The 19,932-nt window shown below is 49.9% G+C and overlaps 1 protein-coding gene across 1 annotated transcript in view; it reads left to right on the forward strand.

Moving 5' to 3' along the window:
- Positions 1-9: 9 nt before the first annotated feature.
- The window catches only part of MCAT (malonyl-CoA-acyl carrier protein transacylase), a 35,574-nt gene continuing 15,651 nt past the window's right edge, over positions 10-19,932 (forward strand). Inside the window, exons 1-2 of the mRNA XM_063928928.1 lie at positions 10-595; positions 1,322-1,409. Coding sequence (XP_063784998.1) covers positions 164-595; positions 1,322-1,409 — 520 coding nt within the window. The 5' untranslated portion in view covers positions 10-163. The remainder of the gene's footprint in view (positions 596-1,321; positions 1,410-19,932) is intronic.

A 19,932-nucleotide genomic window follows, 5' to 3' on the forward strand; every position in this document is an offset into this window, starting at 1 on the left:
GGAACCTTTATGCTGAGCTGGTGTTTCCCGGCGGAAGGAACTGGCAAGGCACACCCGGAAGTATCCTTCTGCAGAGGGCAGACACAGGGTCCTCCATGTGTTAGGCAGAAGAGAAGAGACGCTAGTGACTGTAGAGGTAGATAGAGGGGGTGGTGCTGCAGGGATGGGGCCCAGCTTCTTCCTCCGGCCTCTCCTGTACAGGAGGGCTCTGCTGCTGCCACCACAGGGCCAGAGATGGGCCTCAGGGGCTGCCAGGACCAGTGGGGGAGCAGAGGAGGTCTCTAGGTTACTGGAGGGGGCAGAGGTGGATAGAGAGCAGGGGGAAGGACCCATGCCAGACAGATGCCCCACTGACAGGACAGTCATCCTCTTCCCTGGTCAGGGCAGCCAGCAGGTGGGCATGGCCAGAGTGCTTCTGAAGTACCCCAATGCCAGGGCCATGTTCCTGGCGGCCCACAAGGTGCTGGGTTATGACCTGCTAGAGCTGTGCCTCCGGGGCCCCGCTGAGATGCTGAATAAGACGGTGCACTGCCAGCCAGCTGTGTTTGTCACCTCCATGGCGGCGGCGGAGAAGCTCAGTCAAGAAAACCCAGGGGTAAGTACATCACCCAGATCCAGAGTACCCCCTGGGATGTGACCCATTGGGACTATACCTATGCCAGGCGTTACAGCGCGGATGCATCAAATCTAAAGTGAGGACAAATTGAGAAGTTACCCATAGCAACTAATCTGCTTCTGGCTAGCATTTGTCAAGTACATTCTATAAAAGTATAGGTAGAAGCTGACTGTTACTATGGGCAACTTCTCCACTCTTTAGAAGGTTTGATACCTCTCCCCCTAAATTCTCTATTGCACAGTAGAGCTGATGAGGTTGTGTCTGAGTCACACACACAGCGCATGTAGCTGCGGGCAACGGCAAAAGCCTGATTTCCTACCTTATGCTGAGATTCCCTAGGGCTATTGCTAGGGTAGGTCGGTGTGTCTGCAAGCGGGAAGCTGCTCCGTCCATTGATATTACGCCAGCCGCACTTGGCTAAGTGCAGGAGACCCACTAGAAACGGGCTCCCCCTTTTCACATGACTCAGAACCACACAGAGCTTTTCCTACATGCCCATACACATTGTTGCAGCACCAGTTTCCATACCGAAACGCATATTTTCAGATCCGGCCAAGAACCAAACGACTCAGAATAGGACGGATATACGCAAAGATGTAAATTCACATCTGCACATGCGCTGTATGCAGAAACTCTATTTGTGTCCGTCTTTGTCACTTGGCTACAGGTGACATACCCTTATCATGACATCTGCTTTTCCTCTAGGCCATAGAGAATTGTGTTGCAACAGCGGGATTCAGCGTCGGGGAGTATGCCGCTCTTGTATTTTCTGGTGCCCTGGACTTTGCAGAAGGTAAGAAGGTTGGAAAGACAGGAGTGTCCGTTACATTGCAGAAAATATATGACTCATGCATGTGAGGAACGCTGGTTCTGTCAATAGAAATCAGAAGTTACTCAATGCACGCTGCCATATAGCTGAGTCAGTAGTCCATTTCCAGCCTTGAAAAAGTGGTGAGTGTTAATTACGTTTACAGATCGGAATTCATTTTAGATTGTGTTACACTAAAGTGTATGGAATTGCATTTGTGTTCAGTTGTATTTGGCAACAAATTATTTGTTTTTCTGTAACTACTTATGTATTATCACGTGGAGAGAGAAGACGGTCTCATTCATAGGGGAGGCACTCGATATACTGGCGCCGAGATACCGACAACTATTCTCCCTCTTTGCGCTCGCCCTGCTGCCGTCATTCCGGCGGTCAGGATCCCGGCGCCGGTATGCTGGACGCCAGGATCCCGACAGCCGGCCAATCGTAGTACACCCATCCATAGGCTCCAGTGTAGCAGTGCCCCCATGTGGACAGTCTAGGCTTCTTGCTTGGTTTTCTCTTATGTCCTAGAGGATGCTGGGGTCCACATTAGTACCATGGGGTATAGACGGGTCCACTAGGAGCCATTGGCACTTTAAGAGTTTGAGAGTGTGGGCTGGCTCCTCCCTCTATGCCCCTCCTACCAGACTCAGTTTAGAAAATGTGCCCGGAGGAGCCGGTCACAGCTATGGGAGCTCCTACAGCTTCTTTAGTTTTATTTTTTTCTAAGAGTTAGTATAGGCACAGGGAGGCTGCCGGCAACAGCCTCCCTGCTTTGTGGGACTTAGGGGGGAGTAGTGTCCGCCCTGCGGGGTCTGAGCCACTATCTCCGCTGACAGGACACTGTGCTCCTGAGGGTGATGATAGTTAGCCGCCCCAGGCGACCGCTCACTCCCGCAGCATGCTGCCACCCCCTAAACAGAGCCAGAAGATTCCGGTGGCGAGTGAGTCACCGGCCCCCCTAGCAAGCGGTGAACCGGTGTGAAGATGGCGGCAACAGGGTGGGAGCGCAGTATTAACTGCGCTCCGGAGGCTCAGCAGTACATAGTGCGGCGCTGTGAGGGGCGCCCTGAGCCAGCGCCTATACCCTACACTGGCACCAAGGCTATGAGGGACCTCAGTAATGCTGCCAGCACAATTCCTCAGGCCAGTATAAAAAGGTGGAGAGCGGGAAGCAGCACCATGTACAGGAGGCGGAGCTTCTTCTCAGAGCGGACCCAGTAGCGTTCAGCGCCATTTTCCTGCCTGCAGATCTTATACAGAGACGCTGACAGGGAGAGCTGTCCCTCCAAGCAACTCCAGCTACCCTGCGCTGTACCAGGGGGTTGTAGAAGGGGGGGGGGGGGGGGGGGCTGTGTAAATGCTATGTAGTGTATCAAGGTACACAGCAAGCGCCAGGTAGTTGTATTATATCTACCTTGGGAAGCGCTGTGTGTGGGTTGGCTCCCAATCTCTGTGTCTCTCTGTGGTATTCTTGGGGGGGGGGTCAAACTGTGTCTGATATTTCCCTGTGTGTGTGTGGGTGTTGTCTTACCTTGCCATGTCTAGGGACTCTGTATCTTATGCTGCAGAGAACATTTCTTCTCAGGCGAAATCCATTCCATGTACACAGGAATGTAATGCATTGTCTCAGATCCCTATTGCTGAGCCTGAGTGGTTAACCTCTATTAAGGGAATGGTCTCTCAAATCTCTACAAGGGTAGCTCATACTGAGACTGAAACTCAGGTTTTAAAGAATTCTATGGCAGTTTGGTCAGGTTCTGTTCCTATTCCTTCAAAATCACCTAGCATATACCCACAGAAACGTGCACTTGCCCAGATTATGCAACATGACACGGATACTGACTCTGATAAAGCAGACGGTGATGGGGATGTGCTGAGGGGGGCGGCATCCCTTGCAAAGGGGGTGCAGCTCATGATTGAGGCCATTAGAGATGTGTTAAATATTACTGACACAACACCTGAGCAGGTTGAGGAGGCTTACTTCACAGTTAAGAAGAAAGCCTCGCTAACCTTCCCTTCGTCTAAAGGATTAAACGCTTTATTTGAAAAATCCTGGGAAAACCCGGGGAAAAAATTCCAGATTCCTAAAAGGATTCTGGTTGCTTTCCCCTTCCCTGAGGAAGATAGAAAAAAAATGGGAAAACCCACCCATAGTTGACGCATCTGTTCCCAGACTGTCTAAAAAGGTGGTTTTGCCTGTCCCTGGGTATACACTGCTTCATGGGTAGCGCTGAGGCCTACTATTGCCTGTGCATGAAGCTATAGTAAAGTGGTCAGGCACGTTACTAGAGGATTTGGATTCAATGGATAAAAGTGACATTGAATTATTTTTACGTAACATACAGGATTCTGCGGGTTTCATGGTGGAATCCATGAAGGACCTGTGTACGCTGACTGCAAGGATATCTTCCATGTCTGTCTCAGCTCGCAGGGGACTCTGGCTACGCCAATGGTCTGCAGACGCGGAATCCAGGAGAACTGTGGAGAACCTACCCTACACAGGTCAGGCTCTATTTGAGGAAGCGTTGGATGCGTGGATTTCCACGGCAATCGCCGGTAAGTCACCTTTTCTTCCCTCAGCTACGCCTTCTATGAAGAAACCCTTTTCTTCATCTGCATCACAGTCCTTTCGAAACCGCTAAGACAAAAAAGTCCAAGCCTCCGACCACCTTCTTTAGAGGTGGGTGGGCAAAATCCAAAAAGCATCACCCGCAGGTTCTCAGGACCAGAAACCTGCCTCTGGCTCCTCAAAATCCTCAGCATGACGGTGGACCACACAGCCTGGAGGACGGGCTGGTGGGGGCGAGACTCAGGCGTTTCAGCCACGTCTGGGTGTCGTCCGGCCTGGATCCCTGGGTAAAGGATATTATGTCCCAGGGGTACAGACTGGAGTTTCAAGAAACCCCACCTCACCGATTCTTCAAATCAGGCTTGTCAACTTTACTGTCAGGCAGAACTGTCCTACAGGAAGCTATTCAAAAATTGGAAAAGGCAGAGGTTCCAGTTCCACCTCATATGCACAGTGTGGGTTACTATTCAAACCTTTTTGTGGTACCGAAACCGGATGGTTCGGTCAGACCAATTTTGAACTTGAAATCGCTAAACCCCGATCTAAGGGAGTTCAAATTCAAAATGGAGTCTCTGAGAGCGGTGATCTCAGGTCTGAAGGAGGGGGAGTTTCTGGTATCCCTAGATATCAAGGATGCGTATCTCCACATTCAGATTTGGCCTCCGCACCAGGCTTATCTCAGATTTGCACTGTTAGACAGTCACTATCCGTTTCAGGCACTGCCATTCGGTCTCTCTACGGCACCAAGGTGATGGCAGAAATTATGGTTCTCCTCCGCAGGCTGGGAGTGAACGTAATTCCATACCTGGATGATCTGCTGATAAAGGCGTCGTCCAGGGAGAACCTGTTGCAGTCCATTGCTCTCACGACTCATCTGCTCAGGGTCCATGGTTGGATCCTGAACCTTCCAAAGTCACATTTAGAGCCGACAAGGAGATTGTCTTTCCTGGGGATGATCCTCGACATGGAAGTGCGGAGGGTGTTTCTACCGGAGGAGAAAGCGTTGGTGATACAAACAATGGTTCGGGATGTCCTGAAGCCAGCCCGGGTTTCCGTTCATCAGTGCATTCGCCTTCTGGGGAGGATGGTTGCCTCCTACGAGGCTCTACAATACGGAAGATTTCATGCTCGATCCTTCCAATTGGATCTCCTAGGCAAGTGGTCGGGTTCTCCTCTACATATGCACATGAGTATACGTCTATCGCCGAAAGCAAGGATTTCACTCCCCTAGTGGCTGCAACTACCTCATCCTCTGGAGGGCCGCAGGTTCGGGATTCAGGACTGGATCCTTCTAAACACTGATGCAAGTCTCCGGGGCTGGGGCGCAGTCACTCAAGGCGAAACCTTCCAAGGAAGGTGGTCAAGTCTGGAATCCTGTCTTCCAATAAACATTCTAGAACTAAGAGCCGTATACAACAGTCTTCTCCAAGCGATTCACCTTCTGCGAGATCAACCCATTCAAGTGCAGTCGTATAATGTAACAATGGTGGCCTACATAAACCGACAAGGCGGAACAAAGAGCAGAGCTGCAATGTCAGAGGTGACAAGAATCATTCTCTGGGCGGAAAAGCACGCGTTAGCACTGTTGGCAATTTTCATTCCGGGAGTGGACAACTGGGAAGCAGACTTCCTCAGCAGACACGATCTCCATCCAGGAGAGTGGGGCCTCCATCCAGAGGTGTTCACGGAGGTGACAAACCTTTGGAGGGGCCTCAAATAGACATGATGGCCTCCCGCCTCAACAAAAAACTTCGGAGGTATTGCTCAAGGCAAAGAGACCCAAAAGCTGTGGCGGTGGACGCCCTGGTAACCCCGTAGGTGTTCCAGTCGGTGTACGTGTTAACTCCACTTCCACGAATTCCAAGGATTCGCTCATAAAGAAAACAAGAGTTCAGGCAATCCTCATTGCTCCAGACTGGCCAAGAAGGGCTTGGTACGCGGATCTTATGAATCTACTGCTGGAAGAGCCGAGGCCTCTTCCTCTTCGGGAGGACCTGCTGTAGCAGGGGCCGTTCGCTTATCTAGACTTACCGCGGCTACGTTTGACGGCATGGAGGTTGAACGCCAGATATTAGCTCGGAAGGGCATTCCGAATAAGGTTATTCCTACCCTGATACAGGCTAGGAAAGGAGTAACGTCTAAACATTACCATCGCATTTGGAAAAAATATGTATCTTGGTGTGAGTCCAAGAAGTTTCCTACGGTGGAGTTTCAACTGGGACAGTTTCTCCTCTTCCTGCAAGCAGGTGTGGATATGGGCCTGAGGTTGGGATCCGTAAAGGTCCAGATTTCGGCCCTATCCATTTTCTTTCAGAAACAATTGGCTTCCCTCCCTGAGGTTCAGACTTTCATGAAAGGGGTTCTGCACATCTAGCCTCTCTTTGTGCCGCCTACGGCGCCCTAAGATCTTAACGTGGTGTTACAGTTCCTCCAATCGGATTGGTTTGAACCTCTACCGGAGGTTGAGGTCAAGTTTCTCACGTGGAAGGCTGTCACTTTGTTGGCCTTAGCTTCTGCTAGACGTGTGTCGGAGTTGGGGGCTTTGTCTTGTAAGAGCCCCTACTTATTTTTCCATGAAGATAGAGCTGAGCTCCGGACACGTCAGCAGTTCCTTCCGAAGGTTGTGTCGGCATTTCATATCAACCAACCTATTGTGGTGTCAGTTGCTACTGACTCCTCAATTTCATCAAAGTCCTTGGATGTTGTAAGGGCTCTGAAAATCTATGTGAAGAGGACTGCTCGTCACAGAAAATCGGACTCTCTGTCCTGTATGATCCCAAGAAACTTGGGTGTCCTGCTTCTAAGTAGATGATCTCTCGCTGGATCAGGTTCACTATCCAGCATGCGTATTCTACGGCAGGATTGCCGTGTCCTACATCTGTTAAGGCCCACTCTACTCAAAAGGTGGGTTCTTCCTGGGCGGCTGCCCGGGGTGTCTCGGCTTTACAGCTTTGCCGAGCGGCTACTTGGTCTGGGTCGAACACGTTTGCAAAATTCTACAAGTTCGATACTTTGGCCTCTGAGGACCTGAATTTGGTCAATCAGTTCTGCAGGAGCCTCTGCGCTCTCCCTCCCGTTCTGGGAGCTTTGGTACATCCCCATGGTACTAATATGGACCCCAGCATCGTGTAAGACAGTGATGGCTAACCTTGACACTCCAGCTGTTTTTGAACTACACATCCCAGCATGCCCTGCTACAGTTTTAGCATGGCCAAATAACAAAACTGTAGCAGGGCGTGCTGGGATATGTAGTTCAACAGCAGCTGGAGTGTCAAGGTTAGCCATCACGATCCTAGGACGTAAGTGAAAATAGGATTTTAATTACCTACCGATAAATCCTTTTCTCGTAGTCTGTAGAGGATGCTGGGCCCCCGGCCAGCGCTTCGTGATCCTGCAGTGGTTACTTACTTCAGTTCTGCTTAGTTCTTGGTTAAGTACTGTTTTTGTTACTTGGTTAAGTAATCTTGTTCAGCCGTTGCTGATGTTTCAAGCTAGTTAGCTTGGTTTGCCTTGTATGTGTGAGCTGGTGTGAATCTCGCCACTATCTGTGTAAAATCCTTCTCTCGAAGTATGTTGTCTCCTCAGGCACAGTTTCTAGACTGAGTCTGGTAGGAGGGGCATAGAGGGAGGAGCCAACCCACACTCTCAAACTCTTAAAGTGCCAATGGCTCCTAGTGGACCCGTCTATACCCCATGGTACTAATGTGGACCCCAGCATCCTCAACGGACTACGAGAAAAGGATTCACCGGTAAGTAATTAAAATCCTGTTTTTACAATCAAAGAACATACTGTTTTGTATTTTTGAAAGAGATGTTTGCTAACATGCTTCTATTTTAAGTATTGCTTCGGTGTATTGTAACATTAAAGGGACAGCAACACAATATTTATTAATAAAAAAATATATATATGTGTATGTATGGAGATATATGTAGCAAAGCAAGGGCAAATGATCTATAGCATTTGTGGCTGGTTCCTGAGCTTCTAGGAGCCAGCCACAGACTTGCACGCTGTTGTTGATGCATGCATTACACACAGTGTGTGCACAAAGACACTTTTGCAATTGAGATGCACAGTATCGGGCATGTCTTGGAAATGTGTTTGCCAGCGTCTGGAAAGTGGGAGATCGCCTAAAGACCCAGCCGCACCTGAGTCCACGTCTGAATCAAGACCCCCCTGTGCCTTCCAAGGATCAGTGAGCCTCCTCGAGAAGTTTGTAGATGCAAACTAATTCTGGCTATACACACTATTACATGTGGGATCCAAATCAACACCTGTGCCCAGAAGTAATCTGTTTTTCTCTGACGTCCTAGTGGATGCTGGGACTCCGTCAGGACCATGGGGAATAGCGGCTCCGCAGGAGACAGGGCACAAAATTTTAAAGTTTGACCACTAGGTGGTGTGTACTGGCTCCTCCCCTTATGACCCTCCTCCAAGCCTCAGTTAGGTTTTTGTTCCCGTCCGAGCAGGGTGCAATCTAGGTGGCTCTCCTAAAGAGCTGCTTAGAAAAAGTTTGTTAGGTTTTTTATTTTCAGTGAGTCCTGCTGGCAACAGGCTCACTGCAACGAGGGACTTAGGGGAGAAGAAGTGAACTCACCTGCGTGCAGGATGGATTTGCTTCTTAGGCTACTGGACACTAGCTCCAGAGGGACGATCACAGGTACAGCCTGGATGGGTCACCGGAGCCGCGCCGCCGACCCCCTTGCAGATGCCGAATAGAGAAGAGGTCCAGAAACCGGCGGCAGAAGACGTCTCAGTCTTCATGAGGTAGCGCACAGCACTGCAGCTGTGCGCCATTGCTCTCCGCACACTTCACACCAGCGGTCACTGAGGGTGCAGGGCGCTGGGGGGGGGCGCCCTGGGCAGCAATGTAATATACCTATTCTGGCTAAAATATATCACATATAGCCCCTGGGGCTATATGGATGTATTTAACCCCTGCCAGGTTAAAAAAAAACCGGGAGAAGAAGCCCGCCGAAAAGGGGGCGGGGCCTATTCTCCTCAGGACACAGCGCCATTTTCCTGCCCAGCTCCGCTGCGAGAGGCTCCCAGGACTCTCCCCTGCACTGCACTACAGAAACAGGGTAAAAACAGAGAGGGGGGGCACTTATTGGCGATATTTATAATATTTGAGCTGCTATAAAGGGAACACACTTATTAAGGTTGTCCCTATATATATTTATAGCGCTTGGGTGTGTGCTGGCAAACTCTCCCTCTGTCTCCCCAAAGGGCTAGTGGGGTCCTGTCTTCTATCAGAGCATTCCCTGTGTGTCTGCTGTGTGTCGGTACGTGTGTGTCGACATGTATGAGGACGATGTTGGCGTGGAGGCGGAGCAATTGCCTGTAATGGTGATGTCACCCCCTAGGGAGTCGACACCAGAATGGATGGCTTTGTTTATGGAATTACGGGATAGTGTCAGCACGCTACAAAAGTCGGTTGACGACATGAGACAGCCGGCAAACCAGTTAGTACCTGTCCAGGCGTCTCAGACACCGTCAGGGGCTGTAAAACGCCCTTTACCTCAGTCGGTCGACACAGACCCAGACACTGACACTGAATCCAGTGTCGACGGTGAAGAAACAAACGTATTTTCCAGTAGGGTCACACGTTATATGATCACGGCAATGAAGGAGGCTTTGCATATCTCTGATACTGCAAGTACCACAAAAAGGGGTATTATGTGGGGTGTGAAAAAACTACCGATAGTTTTTCCTGAATCAGAGGAACTGAATGAAGTGTGTGATGAAGCGTGGGTTACCCCAGATAGAAAACTGCTAATTTCAAAAAAGTTATTGGCATTATAACCTTTCCCGCCAGAGGTTAGGGCGCGCTGGGAAACACCTCCTAGGGTGGATAAGGCGCTCACACGCTTATCAAAGCAAGTGGCGTTACCGTCTCCTGATACGGCCGCCCTCAAGGATCCAGCTGATAGGAGGCTGGAGAATACATTAAAAAGTATATACACACATATGGGTGTTATACTGAGACCAGCAATCGCCTCAGCCTGGATGTGCAGTGCTGGCGTGGCTTGGTCGGAGTCACTGTCTGAAAATATTGAACCCTGGATAGGGACAGTATTTTACTGACTATAGAGCAGTTAAAGGATGCATTTCTTTATATGCGAGATGCACAGAGAGATATTTGCACTCTGGCATCAAGAGTAAGTGCGATGTCCATATCTGCCAGAAGAAGTTTATGGACGCGCCAGTGGTCAGGTGATGCGGATTCCAAACGACATATGGAAGTATTGCCGTATAAGGGGGAGGAATTATTTGGGGTCGGTCTATCGGATCTGGTGGCCACGGCAACGGCCGGATAATCCACCTTTCTCTAACGTCCTAAGTGGATGCTGGGGACTCCGTCAGGACCATGGGGAATAGCGGCTCCGCAGGAGACAGGGCACAAAAATAAAGCTTTAGGATTAGGTGGTGTGTACTGGCTCCTCCCCCTATGACCCTCCTCCAAGCCTCAGTTAGGTTTTTGTGCCCGTCCGAGCAGGGTGCAATCTAGGTGGCTCTCCTAAAGAGCTGCTTAGAAAAAGTTTTTAGGTTTTTTATTTTCAGTGAGTCCTGCTGGCAACAGGCTCACTGCATCGAGGGACTTAGGGGAGTGAATTTCAACTCACTTGCGTGCAGGATGGATTGGCTTCTTAGGCTACTGGACACCATTAGCTCCAGAGGGAGTCGGAACACAGGTCTCACCCTGGGGTTCGTCCCGGAGCCGCGCCGCCGACCCCCCTTACAGATGCTGAAGATTGAAGGTCCGGAAACAGGCGGCAGTAGGCTCTTCAGTCTTCATGAAGGTAGCGCACAGCACTGCAGCTGTGCGCCATTGTTGTCACACACTTCACACCAAGCGGTCACGGAGGGTGCAGGGCGCTGCTGGGGGCGCCCTGGGCAGCAATATTTAATACCTTTATGGCAAAAGAATACATCACATATAGCCATTGAGGCTATATGTATGTATTTAACCCATGCCAGATATCTAAAACTCCGGGAGAAAAGCCCGCCGAAATAGGGGGCGGGGCTTATTCTCCTCAGCACACAGCGCCATTTTCCTGCTCAGCTCCGCTGTGAGGAAGGCTCCCAGGACTCTCCCCTGCACTGCACTACAGAAACAGGGTAAAACAGAGAGGGGGGGCATTTTTTGGCGATATTTTGATATATTTAAGCTGCTATAAGGAACAACACTTATATAAGGTTGTTCCCATATATATTATAGCGCTTGGGTGTGTGCTGGCAAACTCTCCCTCTGTCTCCCCAAAGGGCTAGTGGGGTCCTGTCTTCGATAAGAGCATTCCCTGTGTGTCTGCTGTGTGTCGGTACGTGTGTGTCGACATGTATGAGGACGATGTTGGTGTGGAGGCAGAGCAATTGCCGATAATGGTGATGTCACCCCCCAGGGAGTCGACACCGGAATGGATGGCTTTGTTTATGGAATTACGTGATAATGTCAGCACATTACAAAAATCAGTTGACGACATGAGACGGCCGGCAAACCAGTTAGTACCTGCCCAGGCGTCTCAGACACCGTCAGGGGCTGTAAAGCGCCCTTTACCTCAGTCGGTCGACACAGACCCAGACACAGACACTGAATCTAGTGTCGACGGTGATGAAACAAACGTATTTTCAAGTAGGGCCACACGTTATATGATCACGGCAATGAAGGAGGCTTTGCATATCTCTGATACTACAAGTACCACAAAAAGGGGTATTATATTGGGGGTGAAAAAACTACCTGTAGTTTTTCCTGAATCAGAGGAATTAAATGATGTATGTGATGAAGCGTGGGTTAACCCAGATAGAAAAGTGCTAATTTCAAAAAAGTTATTAGCATTATACCCTTTCCCGCCAGAGGTTAGGGCGCGCTGGGAAACACCCCCTAGGGTGGATAAGGCGCTCACACGCTTATCAAAACAAGTGGCGTTACCGTCTCCTGATACGGCCGCCCTCAGGGATCCAGCTGATAGGAGACTGGAAACTACCCTAAAAAGTATATACACACATACTGGTGTTATACTGCGACCAGCCATCGCCTCAGCCTGGATGTGCAGTGCTGGGGTCGTCTGGTTGGATTCCCTGACTGAAAATATTGATACCCTGGATAGGGACAGTATTTTATTGACTATAGAGCAATTAAAGGATGATTTCCTTTATATGCGAGATGCTCAGAGAGATATTTGCACTCTGGCATCGAGAGTAAATGCGATGTCCATATCTGCCAGAAGGAGTTTATGGACGCGACAGTGGTCAGGTGATGCGGATTCCAAACGACATATGGAAGTATTGCCGTATAAAGGGGAGGAATTATTTGGCGTCGGTCTATCGGATCTGGTGGCCACGGCAACTGCCGGAAAATCCACCTTTTTACCTCAGACCCCCTCCCAACAGAAAAAGACACCGTCTTTTCAGCCGCAGTCCTTTCGGTCCTATAAGAACAAGCGGACAAAAGGACAGTCATATCTGCCTCGGGGCAGAGGAAGGGGTAAGAGAGGGCAGCAAGCAGCCCCTGCCCAGGAACAGAAGCCCTCTCAGGGTTCTGCAAAGCCCTCAGCATGACGCTGGGGCCTTACAAGCGGACTCGGGAGCGGTGGGGGGTCGACTCAAGAATTTCAGCGCACAGTGGGCTTGCTCACAGGTGGACCCCTGGATCCTGCAGGTAGTATCTCAGGGTTACAGGTTGGAATTCGAGAAGTCTCCCCCTCGCAGGTTCCTAAAGTCTGCTTTGCCAACGTCTCCCTCAGACAGGGCGACGGTATTGGAAGCCATTCACAAGCTGTTTTCTCAGCAGGTGATAGTCAAGGTACCCCTCCTACAACAGGGAAAGGGGTATTACTCCACGCTATTTGTGGTACCGAAGCCGGACGGCTCGGTAAGACCTATTCTAAATCTGAAATCTTTGAACCTGTACATACAAAAATTCAAGTTCAAGATGGAGTCACTCAGAGCAGTGATAGCGAATCTGGAAGAAGGGGACTTTATGGTGTCCCTGGACATCAAGGATGCTTACCTGCATGTCCCAATTTGCCCTTCACATCAAGGGTACCTCAGGTTCGTGGTGCAAAACTGTCATTATCCGTTTCAGACGCTGCCGTTTGGATTGTCCACGGCACCTCGGGTCTTTACCAAGGTAATGGCCGAAATGATGATTCTTCTGCGAAGAAGAGGCGTATTAATTATCCCTTACTTGGACGATCTCCTGATAAGGGCAAGGTCCAGAGAACAGCTGGAGGACGGAGTAGCACTAACCCGACTAGTGCTGCAACAACACGGGTGGATTCTGAATTTTCCAAAATCTCAGTTGACCCCGACGACACGTCTGCTGTTCCTGGGAATGATTCTGGACACGGTTCAGAAAAAGGTGTTTCTTCCGGAGGAGAAAGCCAGGGAGTTATCCGAACTTGTCAGGAACCTCCTAAAACCAGGGAAAGTGTCTGTGCATCAATGCACAAGAGTCCTGGGAAAGATGGTGGCTTCTTACGAAGCGATTCCATTCGGCAGATTCCACGCACGAACTTTTCAGTGGGATCTGCTGGACAAATGGTCCGGATCACATCTGCAGATGCATCAGCGGATAACCTTATCGCCACGGACAAGGGTGTCTCTTCTGTGGTGGTTGCAGAGTGCTCATCTGTTAGAGGGCCGCAGATTCGGCATACAGGACTGGGTCCTGGTGACCACGGATGCCAGTCTGAGAGGCTGGGGAGCGGTCACACAGGGAAGAAACTTCCAGGGAGTATGGTCAAGCCTGGAGATGTCTCTTCACATAAATATACTGGAGCTAAGAGCGATTTACAATGCTCTAAGTCTGGCAAAACCCCTGCTTCAGGGTCAGCCGGTGTTGATCCAGTCGGACAACATCACGGCAGTCGCCCACGTAAACAGACAGGGCGGCACAAGAAGCAGGACAGCAATGGCAGAAGCTGCAAGGATTCTTCGCTGGGCGGAAGATCATGTGATAGCACTGTCAGCAGTATTCATTCCGGGAGTGGACAACTGGGAAGCAGACTTCCTCAGCAGACACGATCTACACCCGGGAGAGTGGGGACTTCATCCAGAAGTCTTCCACATGATTGTGAACCGTTGGGAAAAACCAATGGTGGATATGATGGCGTCCCGCCTCAACAAAAAACTGGACAGGTATTGCGCCAGGTCAAGAGACCCTCAGGCAATAGCTGTGGACGCTCTGGTAACACCGTGGGTGTTCCAGTCAGTGTATGTGTTTCCTCCTCTGCCTCTCATACCAAAAGTACTGAGAATTATACGGCAAAAGGGAGTAAGAACGATACTAGTGGCTCCGGATTGGCCAAGAAGAACTTGGTACCCGGAACTTCAAGAGATGCTCACGGAGGATCCGTGGCCTCTACCTCTAAGACGGGACCTGCTTCAGCAGGGACCGTGTCTATTCCAAGACTTACCGCGGCTGCGTTTGACGGCATGGCGGTTGAACGCCGAATTCTAAGGGAAAAAGGCATTCCGGAAGAGGTCATTCCTACACTGGTAAAAGCCAGGAAGGAGGTGACTGCACAACATTATCACCGCATTTGGAGAAAATATGTTGCGTGGTGTGAGGCCAGGAAGGCCCCCACGGAGGAATTTCAACTGGGTCGATTCCTACATTTCCTGCAAACAGGATTGTCTATGGGCCTCAAATTGGGGTCCATTAAGGTTCAAATTTCGGCCCTGTCGATTTTCTTCCAGAAAGAATTGGCTTCAGTTCCTGAAGTCCAGACTTTTGTAAAAGGAGTACTACATATACAGCCCCCGGTTGTGCCCCCAGTGGCACCGTGGGATCTTAATGTAGTCTTGGAGTTTCTCAAATCCCATTGGTTTGAGCCGCTCAAATCGGTGGAGTTGAAGTATCTTACATGGAAAGTAACCATGCTACTGGCCCTGGCTTCAGCCAGGAGAGTATCAGAATTGGCGGCTTTATCATATAAGAGCCCATATCTGATTTTCCATACGGACAGGGCAGAACTGCGGACGCGTCCTCATTTTCTGCCTAAGGTGGTGTCAGCGTTTCACCTGAACCAGCCTATTGTGGTGCCTGCGGCTACTAACGATTTGGAGGATTCCAAGTTGTTGGACGTGGTCCGGGCATTGAAAATATATATTTCAAGAACGGCGGGAGTCAGAAAGTCTGACTCACTGTTTATATTGTATGCACCCAACAAGATGGGTGCTCCTGCTTCTAAGCAGACGATTGCTCGTTGGATTTGTAGCACAATTCAACTTGCACATTCTGTGGCAGGCTTGTCACAACCTAAATCTGTCAAGGCCCATTCCACAAGGAAAGTGGGCTCATCCTGGGCGGCTGCCCGGGGGGTCTCGGCATTACAACTCTGCCGAGCTGCTACTTGGTCAGGGGCAAACACGTTTGCAAAATTCTACAAATTTGATACCCTGGCTGAGGAGGACCTTGAGTTCTCTCATTCGGTGCTGCAGAGTCATCCGCACTCTCCCGCCCGTTTGGGAGCTTTGGTATAATCCCCATGGTCCTGACGGAGTCCCCAGCATCCACTAGGACGTTAGAGAAAATAAGAATTTACTTACCGATAATTCTATTTCTCGTAGTCCGTAGTGGATGCTGGGCGCCCATCCCAAGTGCGGATTGTCTGCAATACTTGTACATAGTTATTGTTACAAACAAATTCGGGTTGTTATTGTTGTGAGCCGTCTGTTCAGAGGCTCCTACGTTTGTCATACTGTTAACTGGGTTCAGATCACAAGTTATACGGTGTGATTGGTGTGGCTGGTATGAGTCTTACCCGGGATTCAATATCCTTCCTTATTGTGTACGCTCGTCCGGGCACAGTATCCTGAGGCTTGGAGGAGGGTCATAGGGGGAGGAGCCAGTACACACCACCTAATCCTAAAGCTTTATTTTTGTGCCCTGTCTCCTGCGGAGCTGCTATTCCCCATGGTCCTGACGGAGTCCCCAGCATCCACTACGGACTACGAGAAATAGAATTATCGGTAAGTAAATTCTTATTTTTTACCCCAGGTCACCTCCCAGCAGAAAAAGCCGCAGGCTTTTCAGCCACAGTCCTTTCGTTCCTATAAGAACAAACGAGCAAAAGGACATTCCTATTTGCCCCGAGGCAAAGGAAAGGGTAAGAGACTGCAACAAGCAGCTCCTTCCCAGGAGCAGAAGCCCTCCCCGGCTTCTACAAAGGCGTCAGCATGATGCTGGGACCTTACAAGCAGACTCAGGGGCGGTGGGGGGTCGCCTCAAACATTTCAGCGCACAGTGGGCTCACTCGCAGGTGGACCCCTGGATCCTGCAGGTAGTATCTCAGGGTTACAGGTTGGAATTCGAGAAGTCCCCTCCTCGCCGTTTCCTAAAGTCTGCTTTGCCAACGTCTCCCTCCGACAGGGCGACGGTATTGGAGGCCATTCACAAGCTGTATTCTCAGCAGGTGATAGTCAAGGTACCCCTCCTACAACAGGGACAGGGGTATTACTCCACGCTATTTGTGTGTCACAACTGAGGGCCTGAGCTGACGGGAGGCAGCCTCAGTTGTAGGGGCTGAGATGTAACGGAACCTGGGAGGTTGTATCAGACCCCTAGACATGTAAGTAACATGTAGAATAACTGCCCGAAGGCGTGACCACGACAACCAGGATAAAAGTCAATGATGTTTATTATGACAAACTCCGTAACACAGCAGCAGTAAAAGGAAACCTAAAAGTCAACAGAGGATAAATACAATTCCTGGGTACTACAGGGTGGCAAGGGTCACAGGCACTGGTAGTGTGAGACAGTTCTTATAATCTTCTAGTTGGAAAGTCCTTACCAGGCCTGACTGTAGCAATGGAGAGAACCCAGGATCGTACCAGCTGATGTTCCAGGAAAGGCTGGGCTGCTGAAGGTAAAACGGCTGCTGTGGATACTGGCTGGAACCAGACTGTTGTTGGTACGGAGTGGATACTGGCTGGAACCAGTTAAATAATAAACGAACTTGAGAGCGGTGAAATAATAATGAAGTTTGGAGTTTGAGAGCGGTGAAATAATAATACCGGTGGAGAGTGGTAAACTGCAGAAAGGACACCGGCCCTTTAAGAGAAGCTATACACTGCTGGAAGCTGGGCTGGAAGCAGGTGATTGATAATGGAAACAGGTGAGTCCAGAATGGATCGGAGAGTCAGGCTACACCGCAGATGGAATGCTGGTGCGGGTCTCTATAGCAGAAGTCTGGAGACAGGAGCTGGAACCTGGAAGACAACCACAGGAGAGAGACAAACTGGAACTAGGTTAGACAACCAAAGCACTGACGCCTTCCTTGCTCAGGCACAGCTTACTTATACCTGCAGCAAGGAAGGGGTTGGCTAGGCAATTATGCAAATCAACAATACAGACAGCAGATTGGTGGAAATGATCAGATGACAAAATCCAAGATGGCTGCGCCCATGCAGACACTTGGAGGGAAGTTTGGTTTGTAATCCATGTGAGAATTGAAACAGTAATGGCGACGCCGGCCACAGGAGACAGGAGACGCCAGACTGACAAGCGCACATTTAACCACGCGGGCACAGCGGAGGCCGCGGCTGATGAAATCACCACTCTGACATTCTGCATGTGGAAACTCAGGAACAGCGGGATCCGGTCCTGGAACGCTGAGCCAGCCTTAGGAGGCATCTGAAGGGTAAGTAATGGCGTCCAGATACCCGGATCGTGACAGCACCCCCCCCCTTTAGGAGTGGCCCCAGGACACTTCTTAGGCTTTAAAGGAAACTTTGCGTGGAAATTTCGGACCAAGGCAGGAGCATGGACGTCTGAGGCATTGGTCCAAGAGCGTTCTTCAGGACCATAGCCCTTCCAGTCAATGAGGTATTGTAACTGACCGTAACGGAAACGTGAGTCCAAAATCTTGGCCACCTCGTACTCGACTCCCCGTTGAGTCTGAACTTTGGGAGCTGGAGGAAGTGCGGAATGAAACCGATTCAGGATCAGCGGTTTCAACAAAGAAACATGAAATGTCCTGGGTATTTTCAAGAAGGATGGTAACTGTAACCTGTAGGCAACAGGATTGATGACTTGTTCAATCTTGAAGGGTCCGATGTAGCGAGGTGCAAATTTCATGCTGGGAACTCTCAACCTCAAATTCTTCGTGGACAGCCACACACGATCACCCACCTTGAGAGCAGGAACCGCTCTACGCTTTCTATCGGCAAACTTCTTATACCTGAATGAGGCTTTAAGCAGGGCTGCGCGGACGTTCCTCCAGTTATTTAAAAACTGATGCAAGGTGACATCCACTGCTGGAACAGAAGTTGCGGGAAGCGGTTGGAATTCTGGGACTTTAGGGTGGAATCCATAATTAATGAAGAATGGTGTAGAAGAAGATGAGGAATGGTATTGATTGTTGTGGCTGAACTCGGCCCAAGGAAGGAGTTGAACCCAGTCATCTTGAGAGGAAGACACATATATACGGAGGAAGGCCTCCAAGTCCTGATTCACCCTCTCGGTTTGACCATTGGTCTGAGGATGGTAAGCCGTGGAAAACTTTAACTTGACTTGGAGGGCTTGACACAAACTTCGCCAAAATTTGGCTACAAATTGTACTCCACGATCCGAGATGATCTCTTCAGGAAGACCGTGAAGTCGGAAGATCTCTTGTATAAACACTTGAGCCAACTTGGAAGCTGACGGAAGACCGGTGAGAGGGATGAAATGTGCCATCTTGGTGAACCGGTCAACTACCACCCAGATGGTATTAAACTTGTTGCAGATAGGTAGATCGGAAACAAAGTCCATCGACAAATGGGTCCAAGGTCGACGGGGAACAGATAATGGAACCAGTTGCCCCGCAGGCGACTGGCGGGAGACTTTGTGTTGGGCACACTTTGGGCAGGAGGCAATAAATTCCATAACGTCCTCCTTCAGAGTTGGCCACCAGTAGGACCTAGAAATAAATTCAAGGGTTTTCTGAATGCCTGTATGTCCAGCAAAACGGGAAGCATGGGCCCAATGCATGAGCTTCTTCCTTAGAACTGGCTTAACAAAACTTTTCCCTGGTGGAGGCGTAGAGTCCATCCCTACCGTGGAGAATGCCAACGGATTAATAATAGGATGCTTGTCTGCAGACTCGGACTCATTTTCTTGCTCCCATGAGCGGGAAAGGGCATCGGCCTTACGATTCTGAGAACCCGGACAGAACTGGAGTTTAAAGTCAAACCTAGAGAAGAAAAGTGCCCATCTGGCCTGACGAGGATTCAGACATTGTGCGCCTTTGAGATATAAAAGATTTTTGTGGTCGGTAAGTATGGTGATTGAGTGGGAAGCTCCCTCCAACAGGTATCTCCACTCCTCCAGAGCGAGCTTGATGGCTAGCAACTCCTGATCGCCAATGGCATAGTTGCGCTCAGCTGGGGAGAACTTCCGGGAGAAGAAACTGCAAGGATGTAGATGTCCATCTTTGGCCCTCTGGGATAACACTGCTCCTACTCCAACGGAGGAGGCATCTACCTCTAAGATAAAAGGAGAGTCAGTGTCGGGCTGTTTCAGAACTGGTGCAGAGATGAACCGTTGCTTCAGAAGGTGAAAGGCCTGTGTAGCTTCCTCGGACCACTTGGACGGATTAGCACCTTTCTTGGTTAATGCAGTGATAGGCGCCACAATGGTGGAAAAGTCTCGTATAAATTTTCTATAATAATTGGCGAACCCTAAGAACCTCTGGACCCCTTTGAGGCTTAAGGGTATAGGCCAATTCTGGATTGCTTGGAGTTTCTCAGGATCCATCTCTAGTCCGGAACCGGACACAATGTAACCTAGAAACGGAATGGTTTTAACTTCAAACACACACTTCTCCAATTTACAATAGAGGTGATTGACACGGAGACGGGAAAGAACCTCTTTTACCCAGAAACGATGATCTTCGAGATTATTAGCAAAGATGAGGATGTCGTCTAGATAAACCACGACATGGCGGTACAAG

Source organism: Pseudophryne corroboree, chromosome 6, assembly GCF_028390025.1.
Source record: "Pseudophryne corroboree isolate aPseCor3 chromosome 6, aPseCor3.hap2, whole genome shotgun sequence".
In the NCBI taxonomy this organism is placed as follows: domain Eukaryota; kingdom Metazoa; phylum Chordata; class Amphibia; order Anura; family Myobatrachidae; genus Pseudophryne; species Pseudophryne corroboree.